The 14,990-nt window shown below is 44.3% G+C and overlaps 1 protein-coding gene across 3 annotated transcripts; it reads right to left on the bottom strand.

Annotated features, from left to right (window-relative positions):
* Window positions 1-51: 51 nt before the first annotated feature.
* On the bottom strand, window positions 52-10,194 carry fhl1a (four and a half LIM domains 1a). 3 transcript variants are annotated; one of them, XM_084683375.1, is made up of 7 exons: window positions 10,047-10,115; window positions 9,106-9,166; window positions 2,210-2,391; window positions 1,451-1,628; window positions 1,110-1,279; window positions 834-1,020; window positions 52-756 (listed from the first exon to the last, which is right to left on the bottom strand). In XM_084683375.1, exons 3-7 carry the CDS (start codon window positions 2,363-2,365, stop codon window positions 602-604), a joined length of 846 nt encoding a protein of 281 aa, XP_084539501.1. In that variant the 5' UTR covers window positions 2,366-2,391; window positions 9,106-9,166; window positions 10,047-10,115; the 3' UTR covers window positions 52-601. The 3 variants fall into 3 exon arrangements, with proteins under 3 accessions (XP_084539501.1, XP_084539494.1, XP_084539488.1); XM_084683368.1 differs by lacking the exon at window positions 9,106-9,166 and having other exon boundaries at window positions 10,047-10,194; XM_084683362.1 differs by lacking the exons at window positions 9,106-9,166; window positions 10,047-10,115 and adding an exon at window positions 4,600-4,718.
* Window positions 10,195-14,990: the final 4,796 nt, after the last annotated feature.

Below are 14,990 nucleotides of genomic sequence, written 5' to 3'. Positions count from 1 at the left end.
TCTTCTTGCATTGTAACACGTGCCTGTGAAAATAATCAATACTGCAATCAGTCGAGTGTTTTTTTTGCCTTTATTTAGCCATGTTGTGCATTTACTTTCAAATTGTCACACCACTTCAGAATGCTATATGAGCAGAATGAATAAGCAGAGTCCTCTTTGTGTCTAATGAAAACCTTACAATACCCTTCAAGAGATACCTTTTACATCTCTGCACCATTATCCGTTAAAGCATGTATAGTATATAATTCAAGAAGCATTTGCAACAAGTAAATGTCATATTTGTTTTCTTTTAACAGTTCCAGTGAAACATGGAAAAGGTCATTTACTAATGGGGCTACATGTTTCTGAATAATGGCCAAGCTTTTTAGTAAGTCACATTGCAAGCCTACGAAAGCAAACCAGTTGTTTGTTAGTATCTGACAACGTGCACTGAAACTGAACACTGAGAGATACCTAGGTTTATATTCAAACTTCATTAAATCCTATTCATGCTCTGCAGTTATAACAGTTTCCTTTCAGAATACCCATACTGGTCCAGTATACATCAGTTGTTTTGTCCTGTCACTAAACTGATTGGAGCACCTGCCCCTCACTGGGCAGCTCACACCTTCTTGGCACAGTCGGGGCAGTAGATGTCCTCATCGTTGATGACGAAGCGCTTGTTGGCCAGGGAGAGGGAGCACTTCTTGCAGTTGAAGCAGTACTCATGCCAGGAGTGACCCTCATAGTTCACCACGTTGGTCCCGTGGCCAAACCCTGGAGGAGGTGAGTGAAGACCAAGAATTAGTCCAAGATCTGAGTGTGTGCGAGTGTGTATGTGTGCGTTACCTCACCTGTGATGGGGTTCTTGCAGGCATTGCACTTCTTGGCCACAGAGGTCTTGTAACAGTCCACACAGTAAACATGCTCCTCGTGAGAGGTGAAGCGCGCCCCAGCCAGGGGTTTACGGCAGGTACGACACACAAAGCACTCAGAGTGCCAGGGCTGGTCCTGGTAGCTAAGACCCCCTGAGGTGATAGCCTGAGGGAAGGAGGGGGTGAAGGGGTGGATCAGAATTGCTATTGGAGCTCAAAAAGACATCTGGAAGGGTGAAGGTATCTCGTGTTTACCTGCTTGCAATGGAAGCATTTCTTGGCAAACTTCTTGTCGTGGCAGGGGGCGCAGTAGATGTCATCGCCCTTAGTCAGGAAGCTCTCAGTGCCGATGGGCTTCTTGCAGTCATAGCAGGTGAAACACTCCTCATGCCACACCTTGTTCTTATACTCCACATTCTTTGATCCTGCAAGTCACACACGTGTCATTGTCACTCTGGAATATAATAGAAAAATGCATTGTCCACACTCCAGATGTGCTTTGGTTCCTGCCACATGGAAACATGCGAAACCCTTCTGACAGTGTACATAACAGATGTAACTGAAGCGTGCTGTATCAGAACCATGTGTGTACCGACCTGGCATGACCACCTTGTAGCAGCCCTGGCACCGGTTGCCATCCTCGCGAGAGCCGCACTTGCCACACATGATCTTGCCATCGTCCCTGGCGCTGAAGGACTCATTGGCTAGCGGCTTGTAGCACTTGGCACAGCGGAAGCAGTCCTCGTGCCAGTAGCGGTTCTTATGGTGCAGTTCCTGGACAGGAAAGAGAGGGGGAGAGGGGGAGGAAGGATCACATGATACCGAAAACAACCTTCTTCCTCTTGTGTCATTTTTCATGGATTTGCACTGATATATTTTTATATTTGACAGGTTTTCGGTTGGAGAACTGTCCCATTCGGAAGGCACTGAGTGTCAGTTGGAGAGCAGCGCTCTGTGAAGGGGCTGACAGCCCACATGTCCACTCTCACAGGACGAGAATGGACACGGAACAAACACTTCAGACCTCATTAGCATTGATAGTGTGTTCATCACAAGTAAGGATCTGGGACTGGAGATCAGTGGCGTGTGTGATGATGCTCATGGTGGAGGAGGGACGAATCATTGAATCCAGGCTTTAATCTGGGCATTTGAACAGGAGCCCAAGGGCTTGGTTGCTGATTCCATTATTGAGCCATAAAAACTAAGAAAGATGCATGTGCACAAACGCATGCATCTCTCTCTTTCTCTCTCTCTCTCTCTCTCTCTCTCTCTCTCTCTCTCTCTCTCTCTCTCTCTCTCTCTCTCTCTCTCTCTCTCTCTCTCTCTCACTCACTCTCTCTGTCTCACACACCCACCTTGGCATCGACACCAATGGGACGGCGACACTCTGCGCAGGTGTTGGCACACAGCTTGTCGAAGCACTTGGTGCACACGTGTTTCTCATCCTTCTTCACGTATTTCTTGCCTTGCAGGTTGTCACGGCAATAGTAGCAGTCGAAGCGTTCAGTCATTGTGGAGGTGAGATAGCTCTTCGGCCCTTTAGAAACATGACACAGGGATTAAATGTAATGGCTGACAGACTTTCAGGGCTAGTTCCACAGACCAGATTAAGTGTAGTTCTAGATGGGACATTTCAAAGTCCTTTTAATGGTTTCTGTTCATCAAGGGAGCCTTCTTAACTTAATACTTATTTATGAAAATCCATGCTGGAGATTTCAATTATTGTGTTATAATGTTGTACTAATTTACCACAAAGGGGCAGTGTTGTTCATATTTAGATTTGATCAACATCATAACAGACCCACTCTACCACTGGAGAGAACTCACCATGCAATCCATGGCTAACATACCATCTTAGTACTTTAGTAAGAAATACATCTCTCAACACTCAGTAAGAAATAGTACTTACAAGTAAATCCCTCAAACATTACACAGCTGAGTATGACATCATCATCCATCCATGTGTGAACACAATAAAACTACAGTGTAAACGACTTGCTCCTTAAAGATATTTCAAATAAACACACACAACCGTGTCCTGTACACCATAACGACACAGAACAGCAGGAAGGTATACAAGATGTACCCCCACAGTGTGTCCTCTAATCAAGCACAGCCGAGCACCGCTTAACCACAGCATGCCAGACCGCTGAGGGAGGTGTGTGGAGCCCGGTGGGGGGGGGGTCAACGTGGCCCACAGATGTCTGTGGGCCTGAACAGAGCTTCACTATGAAGTCACCCACTGTCTCCACGGCTGCTGCTTTATCAGGCTTTTCTGGAAAGTTGTTCATCTTATTTTTAGAAAGCCTGGCTCACTCACTCCCTCCATTCCATCTCTCTCTGCCTCTCTCTCTCTCTCCCTCCCTTTCTCTCTCTCAACCCTTTTGGATAGTAAACAGTTCACAGTTCAGTTAGTGATTTAGCAGACGCTCTTATCCAGAGCACACAAACAAGGCTATAATTCAATTTTACCTGTAATTTCTTTGACATTTATGTTAAATGATTGTCATCTCTACTTTCTAATCCTGTTTTAACCACAAGAGTGGTAGAAGGGGGAAATACCCTTGACAAAATGACGTTATATTCTGGTAACCATAGGAACACAGCAAATATTTATGAGAATGTTTTGCAGCTCTGTAGATGATGTGTGTCCGTGTGAGTGTGTTGAGGAGAAGCCTCAGGCTCTGGTATGTGCTCCTAGCTACAGAGGCTGGTGGAGATGGATGGATGGACCACACTACTGAAAGAAGCCTATCTGCAGCTGGACCAGAAGGATGACCCCCTCCCCCTCCCCCCCATCAGCAATGATACAGACCAAACAGGATTAGCTGTATTGAATCCAACTGGCAGGAGCAGGCCAATGGTCTAGTCAGAAGGTCAGTGTCATGTTATTTTAGCACAATGGAGAAAAGCCAGATAAACGATCCAAATGATCCAAATTCCATACTGAGTACTTGAGCTCACAGGAGAACATGTAGACTCTTGGTCTGGGGAAGATTTTGAGGTCAGAGCCACTGGAACCATTGTTAGCATATAAATGTCCAGTGATTAAGCACTAAGCCTTTCAGAAGGGGATTATAAAACAGCTGCCCCCACGGAAACAGCCATGGTATGCACCAACAGTAAGTTCAGAGGGGTTGGAGTTTACCACTTGGGTCTCTGGGGGGAGAACACTGCACTCCACATTGAAAGGTCAGAGTGAGAGGGATGGGTGGTGAGTCAGGGTGGTGCCAGAGATAGCCACACACTGGTGTAGATGGATGCTCTTACGGTTCATCAAAGCTGAACCACTCAACACAGGGAGGTTGTGTAAGTCAATAACATCAACAGCTCTGGTCTTAGGGCCATCTGTGACCTCCAGGATATTAAAGAACAATCAAACCAAACACATTGTTGAACAGCTTGCTCACTGTCACCTATAGTATGCCTGTAGAGAGCTCATTCATTTACCATAGAATTAATCCTTGTTGTTCAGTGATGATTAAAAGCTATATGACCAAACCCTATCTCTTAAAACTGCATCAATACCTCAAAAGTGCATTCACCAAGCCTATCCTTGACATAGCACAAACTGCCAGAGGACCTCAACTCATTCAATTTAAGCCTCACTGATGTTAGTAAATCAACTTCTCCAGCTCCAATGTGAAAACAACACTGTAGCTTAGCTATCCTGTGTTAACCAAGTGTCATCCCTGGAAGAACCATTTCAGCATCCCTCCACACCTCCCCCCGTCTCCTTCTTTACCTGAGTGTCTGTAGGTCATGGTGAAGTCCGGGAGATGGAGAGAGAGTAAGATAGAAAGACAGATGACAAGACAGAGCCCAACTAACAAAGAGACAGTCGTATCCACAGAAGACCCAGAGACAGGAACACCCCCCCCCCCACCAAGGTATAGGGCTATATACCCTCCTCTGACCCATGCCCTGCCCACCCCCATCCTCTACCCCCCAGCCCAGCCCAGCCCATCCAACCCCACCCCCAAATCCAACCATGAACCATCCTCTCCATGTAAGGGTATCATGCCTCTACAGAATAGGGTGTAGTGGGGTCAGTGACAGACCTAGGCGAGGATAGTAAGAGAGATCTGATTCCATGGCGATGACATCAGAGGTACGACAAGGGGTTTGAGGGATCTACAATGAGGACCCACTGGCCTAACGTCATGTTCTGTTAGTGTTGAGGCCCTGTTGAGGTCCACACAGACTAATTAACACAAAGTATCAAGGGAGGAGTCATGCAGCAGAGAATGGATACTATGAGGCTGGCAGGGGAGCGTCATGTAAACAGTATGTGAATCAGGTCTTGGGTACACCTCAGTTTGTGTATGGTTTGCATCATCACACAAACTTGTTGCTGGTCTACTCAACATGCTGTAAATATGTCTGTGTGCGTGTGTGTGCAGACATGCGCATGCTGGTGTGTCTGTAGATAAAATAATGATGTCTGCTGAAAACTATGCATCTGAGAGGTGCCAGCCGAGGCTCATCCGCTCTCACACACAAGAAAGTACATTTACTTCATTTTTCAATGTTAAATTCCTCTCCCTCATGACCCAGCAGCCCTGAGAAGCTATTTCCTTGAAAGGAGTGGGGTGGTCGTGGAGCTCTGATCCGGGTGCAGAGCACAGCATGAGGGGCTTCCTGGGCAACACGCTGCACGGTCAACACTCCTACCATCCTGTCTGAAGCCTGGAGCGGACATAACATACAGAGGATAAAAAGAGGTAAAGCTAGAAAAGGGTTAAAGAAAGGGAGAGCAAGAGAGAACGAGGAGAGACAGACAGAAGAGAGAAAGATTTTACGACAGAGAAAGAGAGTGGTGCTGAAGAAAACTTGGTAATGATGGGAACTGGGGTGGTGAATTCTAGAACATTTACTGGGCCAGGAACCCAATGAGATGATTAAGAGGCAATATAAAGTTACTGACCCAAGTAAATAGTTATGTTGTCTATTGTTTTCAATGGTTGATGACTCTGTCACATCTTGTAAAGCAGAAAAACAAAGACACACTCCTGATGTAACAGGTCAAAGACGTGAACACAGATGAATGCATGTGAATGTGAGTGTTTATGCGTATTTTTGTGAGTTTGTACTGAATAAAAACTGCAATAGCAGATTGGATCCAGCCAATTACAAACTGAAAGCTGTGTTAGTTCTGCTTGTCCACATGTTTAATCTGTCCCTCAATCGGCAAATCCACATAGAAACATTAATAATCAGGCCGGCGCCACAGACAAACACACCACGCCCCCTCAAGTCATTTTCTGTTTCCGCTGTTTCATGTACTCACTCTAATTTCTCTTCATTTTTTTTATCCCCCAATACAGCGTCTCTCAGACTCCACCCTGTCCCCTCCTCCCCAGCCGCCATCTCTTCCTGCCTCTGGCAGCTGTTGTGTTGATTAAAGCTGTCCATGGTCTGTGTCATTCATCAGCTGTTGTAGGCCACTCATGGTACCCTAGTCTTGGAGGTCAAATGGTTCCAAAGACTGAGTGCCGCAGGAATGCCACGACCATCAATATAGAATGTCTGTTTATGCAGTTGTGACAGCAGAAGTACAGGTGTGTACATATGTGTGTTTCTATGAGCGTATGTTTTGTGTGTGCGGCGTTAGACAGCGATCAGACAGGCTAATTTGCGGGCAGTGTGTGTTCTCTAGGCAGACAATAGGGTTGGAACACAACACCCGCCCCCCAGCCTGTTTATCCCTAAGGCCCTGCCCTTACGAGGGACAGAAATAACCACGGCCACCCACCCTGGAAGAGCCTGAAACATCACAGCAACCCAGACTGACACATTTCCAAGTAAAAGCAAAAAAGCGAGTTAAGCTAAGAAAAAAGCATCAGTTTTGAAATGCCTTTTTCGTCAGGACTAAAGCAATCTACCAAATCATTGAGAAATACCAATGTGTGAAATAATACTCTTGCTCTTGTTTTCTCTCTCCATGTCTCTGCTCTCTCCTTCTCTCTCCTTCTCTCTCCTTTTTTCTCCGTCTCTCTCCCTATCTCTCCACATCTCTCCTTCCCTCTCCGTCTCTCTCCTTCTCTCTCCATCTCGCTCATTCTCTTGGGTGTGGTCTTCTGCTTACTTTGAGATGAAAACCAAATATGACCACAGCTCTGGTGTGTTATTATGATATCATGGGAGAACCTCTCCTAAAGACGATTTCACCAGACATATAACTAAACTTAGTGTATGTGGTTCATGTTAAACTTCCGTAAACTCAGAAACTCCATTGATATATTGCACGGTATGACCCATGGTTCTCTATGTGTGAGCTTGGCGTCCTGCAAAAATAAGAGGTTTCCAAAATATCTACCTCTCTAAAGACTGTGAGAAAGCCAAGGTAGAAAGTGTATGAGTGTGTGCATGCACATGGGATAGCTTTGGAAAACCAGGAAGTCTGGAGGGTATCTACTTCCTGAACAGATTGATGGAAGGTCTCTAGGGTTGTTAGAGCCAGAACAAGCCTCCTCCTGTGTCTACATTGTGCACTGCAGCACTTTTGACCACAACACCAACTGATGTGAAGTAGACAGCCTTTCATTCTTGGTTCCTGTTTTAGTCTGGTTTTATATGGCTGTACTATTAACTGAAAGTGATCGTTTAGACTTTACAATAGATTCATAAACCTTCTTTTGAATGCTTTTGCATTCATATCTCCAGCCAGTTAGTCAGTACTTTATGAGTTTGCTGATAGCTAGACTATCCCAGAGAGAAACAAAAGGCCAGTCTATCTATGGATTCATTTCTTTAAAGGTTCTGCTGTGACTCAGTCCCCCTGCTCTCCTGGTCAGTGGACAAGCCAGCAATAGACCTACCTAATCTCTACACACAAACCCTCACACACACAGGCAGTGACAGGGGCTGCAGGATTCTATCAACATTAGGTCACCAAGCAACAAAGGAAGTGAGGGTGGAGTTGTGAGGTTGACTGTGGCCAGATACGTGTGGTTTCGAAAGAACGCTCAGAGTTCAGCCTGGTGGTTAGCACAGTGACTACACGGCGGTAACTTCCTTAGTTACAGGACGTGATACGGATATTGAATCAACTTCAGTCAAGCCACACAGAACTGCAACGGGTACACAAAGGTTACTGTCTCTGGACACACGCACATACACACATTACATTTACATTTAGTCATTTAGCAGACGCTCTTATCCAGAGTGACTTACAGTAAGTACAGGGACATTCCCCCCGAGGCAAGTAGGATGAAGTGCCTTGCTAAAGGACACAACGTCATTTCGCACAGCCGGGAATCGAACCAGCAACCTTCTGAGTAATAGCCCGATTCCCTATCCGCACAGCCATCTGACTCCCACACACACGACATGCCTGTCACCCATGTGTGTTTGTTTTCCCCCACAAAACCCTTTCTGCCATTTCATAAAGCACCAACACTGAATCACACACAGACATTCCCAGATAAAGACAGGGGCCAGATAACACTTCAGCCACCAGAACTCTCACATGACTCACTCTTCTATCGACACTACAAAAATCAAACACTGCACGTCTGCTTCAATGAGACTGTCTGATGCTTAAGGTTTAAGGGGCGGTCGGTGGATTAAAGGCTTTTAAAACACCTTCCCTCTCTCTTTCTCTTCTCTCCTTTACTCCCTCCCAAAAGGGATGAGTCTTTGTTTGACCTCTACCTCAACCCCTCCCTATCGTCCAGCGGATGACTGTGTCAAATTGCATAAGAAATGTTCAGCCAACTCCCAGTCACCGATGTGAGGAGTCTGGTTCTGTTAGTATAGCAGTTACACATTATGTCTCTAGAAAACAGGAATGAAGGCAATAAGAGCTCTTACCCCCCCACCCTCCACTCCAAACAGTCACACTAACGCAAATAAACGTGTGACATATTATGGCTGTTTCTCTCTCTGACAATAACAGAACTCTTGAGGACAAAGTTTTGGAGGACAGACTTTATCTCTGCAGAACAGAATGTGATGGCAGCTCACTCTGTCTAAGCCACACACACTGACAGCCACTGCACATTGCCTAATTAGGATCTGCACAGCAGGGAGTTGGAGAGCTAGTGACTTAATGGTTCCATGTGCTTTTCTCATTGTCATAAACACACACACACATAGCAAGGATGTACAGTAGGGCACAACTGTAAGAGCACTAAGGCACAGACTTGTTCCAATGTACAAACATTGAAGAAGAAGGCTTCTAGGCAGGAAAGGTGTCACTTTAATTCCTCTGAATAAACACTAGACTGGGATCAAAGGCTGACTGTACCTGGAATATGGGACAACACAGGGAACAGGCCCCTGCGGTAACCATGCCCACCAAGCTTATCCTACAACACAGGATAGTGACAAGGACACAGAAGAACACAAAGCAAGACATTTTGGTTTCCAGTTTGAACTGGATGGATGAAAAAATAAGCAACAAAAAAGTTATAAAGAAAAGTGGGCACGGAAACCAGACCACATACTAAAGTGGGTAAAGGTTTACCACTTCATATTGCTTAAAATGGTGATGTCATTGGGCCATTGAGAAGGAGTCCCAGACTACAGTTAGGGCACTCCCCAGGTGTCAAAAAGCTGCAGAGAAGAGGTGACATCATTCATGGGGTCTGGAAGCGGTCCAGACCAGTGGTAAGGGAAAGCCTTTGTGTTTCTTAAGTGTTCCGGGCCTAGAAGAACATTGCATTGGGCAATCTCAATCAGTCACAGTAGTTGTCTTTTCTTGACTAGGTGAAACTACATGAAATGTAGGACATGTGTTTGGGCGTGTTTGTAGTAGTACGAAAAATGTTCTTAATTAAAAGCAAAGTATTTTCCTAATTTCGTTTCGATTAAAGGTAATTTAAAAGAAGGTTTCATTTTATTTTACAAGTGGATAGAAAAAAATTCGAGAGGAAAAAAGAAAATAAGTAAAGGGAGCAAAAATGTGACGGTTTAGGAAGTCACTCACCACAGTCAATAAAAATTCCAGTGACATCGATATCAGTCCACTTGCCAACAACTTTGAGCGCAATAGTTTCATATCATTGGTTCATGTCTAAAACGTCCAACAGAACATGCATCTTGAGTTTTAAGTGTTTAGAGAAACTATTTAACGATCTTTGTTTTGTCCACCTTTTACAACTTAATGGCCACATAGAAAAAAGTTTAGCTAAAGTTGAGACGGTGGTGGATTATTTATGGTTCAATGGAAATTGCAGAAAGACTCACCTTTCCACGAGCTTAAAGATGCGCTCCTTTCTCTCAGCACTTGTGCTTCAAACTGTTTTGGCTGAGTGGCTGCGGCGCTGACGGTCTTTAAATGCAAGAGGGAGCAGCGAAAAAAACTTGTAGGATATGGTCCAAACCTCTCTACGAATATCAACAATGACCTCAGCCAGGAATTTACAAGCTGTCGCTATAAAGTTCTCGTTGGCTATACGTCTGGTAATGGAAGAAATAGGCAAAACGCTATACGTTCTCAGTAACGTTGCAGTCATGCATAACAAAGAGCAAACGTTCAAGCTTTTATATGATACGCAAATCTTCTTTAGATTATTTGTATTTTTTTGTCATACTTCAGAAGATTGTTTATTTTACTATCCAGCTCATGAAAAATAAGGGAACTGTTTCACAGACTGAGTGTTGTATGCTTTATTGTATCATCTTAGGTTTCCATGTTGGTGTTCCTTCATCTCCTTCTTTGGTAATGCACATCTTCTACAAAGGAAGCTTACAGCAAGATGAGTCACTCTGAGCCGAAAGTAAATACACCAGAAACCTTTCTTCAAGCGTAAACAACTGAAAAAGAATAGCCATGGTAAATATACCGATGTGGCAGAAACCCAATTTACTAACGGTATTTTACGATACAACATGATGTACACTGCAGTCGCTATCCTCTCCTCTTTCATGTCAAAAATGTTTTCAGCAATGCATCGATTCTTAATGGTGTCAACCATGTAAGGATTTCCATGACTTTATAAATCCTGTTATTGTGTTTGAGTGGGTCCAAGCAGGGATGTTTTAGCTTGTGAAGGATTAGCTGTCTCAAGGGCCCCTAGGAGGTATGACAGCGAACTGGGCCTGTCTGACTGGAACTATCCCCCCTTTAAAATAGTTATGGTGGCGGTCCAAAATGACACAGACTCAATGTAAATACCTCGTTTTATAGAGTATACACTTTCATTGGCAAGGTAGGCAGATTGGTGAAGTCTCCCATCACCACTAACAAATCATGAGTTTAATGCCAGCTACGTGTTTCTCTACAACATTCCACAACACTAACCCTAACCCTAACCCAAGAATCCAAAATCTAAATCATACAAATCTCACTCTCTGGAAGTTTAGGGGTCACAGGTGGTGGTTGACCCCTTCACCCAGGCAAGTGGAAAAGCAGATAATTTTGTTTGCGTTCAGAGAACTCAGAACTGGTCGTGTCTGTAATGTTTTATAGGTGTCTGAGTCTCTCCAACATCAGGGTAGAAATATGTGTATTAATACAGAACTGGTGCTCCACTCTGCCACAGGCGGAGGAGGGAGAGCACAGAGATCTGGTTCCTGTCATCTAACAGAGAGGGTGGGAGAGAGGGGGACAGAGTGGGAGAGAAAGAGAGAGGTGTCAGCTGAACCAAACATGTGGTCCATTATTGCATGAATTCTCTCCTCTGTCTTATAGAAGATTACAGTCGAAATTTGTTATAAACAATTCCTGTGTAACACGGTGAGTTACTGTCAACACATACTGCTCAATTGGCATAGCCAACCATGACTCATGCTTCAGGAGTAAAAACACCTTTGTTGACAATGAGGAGACAATTATCTGGCCTCAAGTCATTTATTGCTGAATTCTAAGACTAACAATGAATGGGTGTTCTAGTGAGGAACAATGGAAAGAGAAGATCTCTAAAGGTCAACAGCAGCTCTTCCCGTTGGCCCTGCCAAGTAACTCTACAAATCTTGCTTAAGTGATAGATAAAGGCCCGGTTTAAAGAGGGCTGTTGTGCCATCCCCCTTGGGAGGTGAGATGTGGGAAAGGTGCTGAGAGGTTGCTAAGTCACTGCACATGCTATCCCACACACAGAAACTCCACTTCAAGTCGAATGCAAAGGGGCCTCTACCCAATGGTAAAGTTGTGAGAGGAGGAATGAGACAGAGAGTGAGACAGTCGAACGAAGCAGGGAGAAAGAGGAAGATAGTCCCCGTTTAAAGATGATATTGACACTCAGGACTGTACCTTGACAAAACAGGCATTCTCCAGGAGAGTCAGGCCATATTAGGACAGCAGTATCTCCTATCTGCTCCAAGGAAATGTGTTGGAAGGAGAAAGCACTTCTCACACTTCGATGCAAAGAAAGCTGCGTCCCATCCATAGCACTCACACTCCCTCGCAAGATGAATGAGATATATCCACTCAATACCAGGTTCAGAGAAACCTTTTACAAACCAGGCTTACCTACTGAAACTCCCGGAGAAAGCTGAAATCCCACCTTGGCCTGTGTGCTGGAGGAAAAGATGGAAATATCTCCAAGAAGGGGATGTGGAGAGGAGAGGTGAAGAGTGGAGTTTTGAAGAGCTGTCCACCCACGGGGAATGTGCTCCAGCACCAGGAATAGAGGCCAGAGCTGGTGGGTGAATGACTGGAATGACTTAGGAGTGTTTCCTGCCCCATTCCAAGCCAAACCTACAGGGAAGGACTGTGAAGGAGTCTCTGGACATGATTAGCTACATTCTTAAACACAGAACATGCTCATGTCTGCACCCCACACAGGTTTTAGGAGGCAGGGGTAGGATAAGGAGGGGAAATAAGGAGATACAGCATAGGGTTTAATCAAAAGCACAGGCTTCTGTTTATTGAACATTGCACGCACATGAACAGGTGAGGATATTTACACAGATGTAAACAGTCAGTACCTGCAACACAGAGGCAGCACAGTCTCAAAGTCAGACACATACACACACACACACTCGCAGGCACAAGCCACCACACAAACGCTCTCGCATGCAGGCACACATGCACACACGCAGACAAACACATGCGTGCACACAATCACACACACACACAAACACAGCTATTAGTCATTATAAACACAGAACACAGTCTGAAACAGAGCACAAGAAGCTCCTTTGGTCAGATACTTCAGATTAGAGTCCAATGATTAAGCCAATTACAAGTTAACATTCAAAAATCAAAGAAATTGGACATATACTGTCAGAACAGTACAGGCTTCATACACACGTGTGTATGTATATAGGTCTTTTGCTGTGTCAGTCATAGAATAATAGTAACTCAACTAGTTTTAGTTCCAAGACCGGGTCTTAGATCAAAAGTATGGAAAATGAATTAGGTGGATCATGCTTTCTTTATGCCATGGAACTAGTATGGAAACATGGGCTTCTTTTGGTATCAAACATACGATCAGTAACATCAGAATGACCTGCACAAATGTTAAATCAATGCACGCACATTTTTTGCAAATGCAAACAGCAAAATAAAGAGTTTCACTGCTTTTCAAGGGGTGTTCTCCCATATGTCCGATCACCTCGGAAGATGAAGCCACCACACCCGGAGGGAAACGACAGCAGATCAATAACTAAAAAAGCTCCAGAGACCCATCCTTCACTGGACTGATCAGACTGCATCGAATGATCCAAGTGATTCGAATTCCCTCTAAATGTTCTTTGTTCTTCAAACGTGACCATTCAAGAGCAGCTAACAAAAACTTGCAAGACAATCAAAAGCTAAAATCAAACAAACTATTCTCAATACACTAGTGCAAATGTTTTTTTTATTTTTTTATCCTTGATTTTATTCTCTCAATTTCCCTTGTACTTAAACAAAACTTTAAATGGTGTCGAGAAAAAAAAAGAAAATGTCTTGCACATAGTATTGTCTAGGGGCATGCCTGATAAATATGGAGAGAACATGCTCAGTAATGACTTCCTGCACGGCAGGAGATGAAACTGTGGACAGCCAGGGCATGTCTGCTACTCTCACACACACACACACACTCCTGCCTACCACTCGCCCTCTCTCTGTTCTCGTGTTGTCTGGCATGCGGCCTGCATCCGTCCACATCAACACTGCGTTGCCAGGGTGGCGTCCTGTCAACACTTCCTGTCACAGTTCATCAACAGCTGCCACTGATCCTGGACCAGCCACAGGGCAGCAGGACGGCAACACAGCCTCTGCTCACTAGTGCCCCCTACCTCCAGCATGCCTGGCCCGCATACTACACAAGACCATGGTGCAAAGGATACACTACAACATGGTTTTTGTACAGTAGAAGTATAACACAAGCAGGGATAGACTTTCATTGGGTGCAACCGGCTGTCATCTTCAGGTCCCTAATCTCTCCACATCCTCATCAGGAACATGACTACGTCACTGGAATGATTTTTAGAATATAGAACAAAGCACTTGTTCAACAATCATATCAATAAACTCCAAAATAATTTTCCCACATATTCTTTTATAATCTCTCAGTATCAAATGTTTGATTTGCGATCCCTTCCCTTCACAGCACAGTACCAAGGACCATACTGTACACAAATCTAATTTACCTGTCTGTCTTCTTATCATATTTACATGAGGCAGCACATCTTCAGTATATTGGGGTGGAGATACTTAGACCAATCCACTAAATTAACAACACTCTAATTGATCCTGACCCACAGAAAGGGATTAAGATCATATCAATATTAGTCTCTAAAAACATTTGAAACTGACATTAAAGTCAATAAACCTTTGAGCCTTTACGTTTTTTTTTAAGTAAAGATGGTGACAAGTTACATGAATATGTAGCAAAAGTGCTTCATGCTAATGTTGCAAAAAGGATACAAAATAGAGGTGGACTGCATTTGAATTTCACAAAAGTCAATCAATGCAGGAAAAAATGGCACTAGCTTTCATCGCTGAGTCAGACCTCTGGTTCAGAACAGCCCTTTCTGTCTACTGTGAGTCCCATCGGCTTATATAATAAGGTGTAAAACCCTCTCCAAAGTCACAGTCAGAGGTCACTGGTAGAGATCCAAGACTTGTGCCGAGTCAAATGGGCTGAGTGGCAATATATTGTCACAATTCTATTTTCTACAGACAAAATAGTTCAAACTCACACTGTCACCACCTGGTGGACCATGGAGTGTACTTAAAAAAAAAAAAGATAGGCACTTGAT

This window comes from Hypomesus nipponensis, chromosome 1 (genome assembly GCF_054491055.1).
Source record: "Hypomesus nipponensis isolate SF chromosome 1, ASM5449105v1, whole genome shotgun sequence".
Lineage (NCBI taxonomy): Eukaryota > Metazoa > Chordata > Actinopteri > Osmeriformes > Osmeridae > Hypomesus > Hypomesus nipponensis.
This window is presented reverse-complemented; position numbering and strand designations above follow the sequence as displayed.

Coding starts and splice junctions, on each gene's coding strand:
- fhl1a (XM_084683362.1), bottom strand. Junction 1,629..2,209: donor CCATTGGTGTCGATGCCAAG/GTGGGTGTGTGA, acceptor TTTCCTGTCCAG/GAACTGCACCATAAGAACCG. Junction 1,021..1,109: donor AATGCTTCCATTGCAAGCAG/GTAAACACGAGA, acceptor TCCTTCCCTCAG/GCTATCACCTCAGGGGGTCT.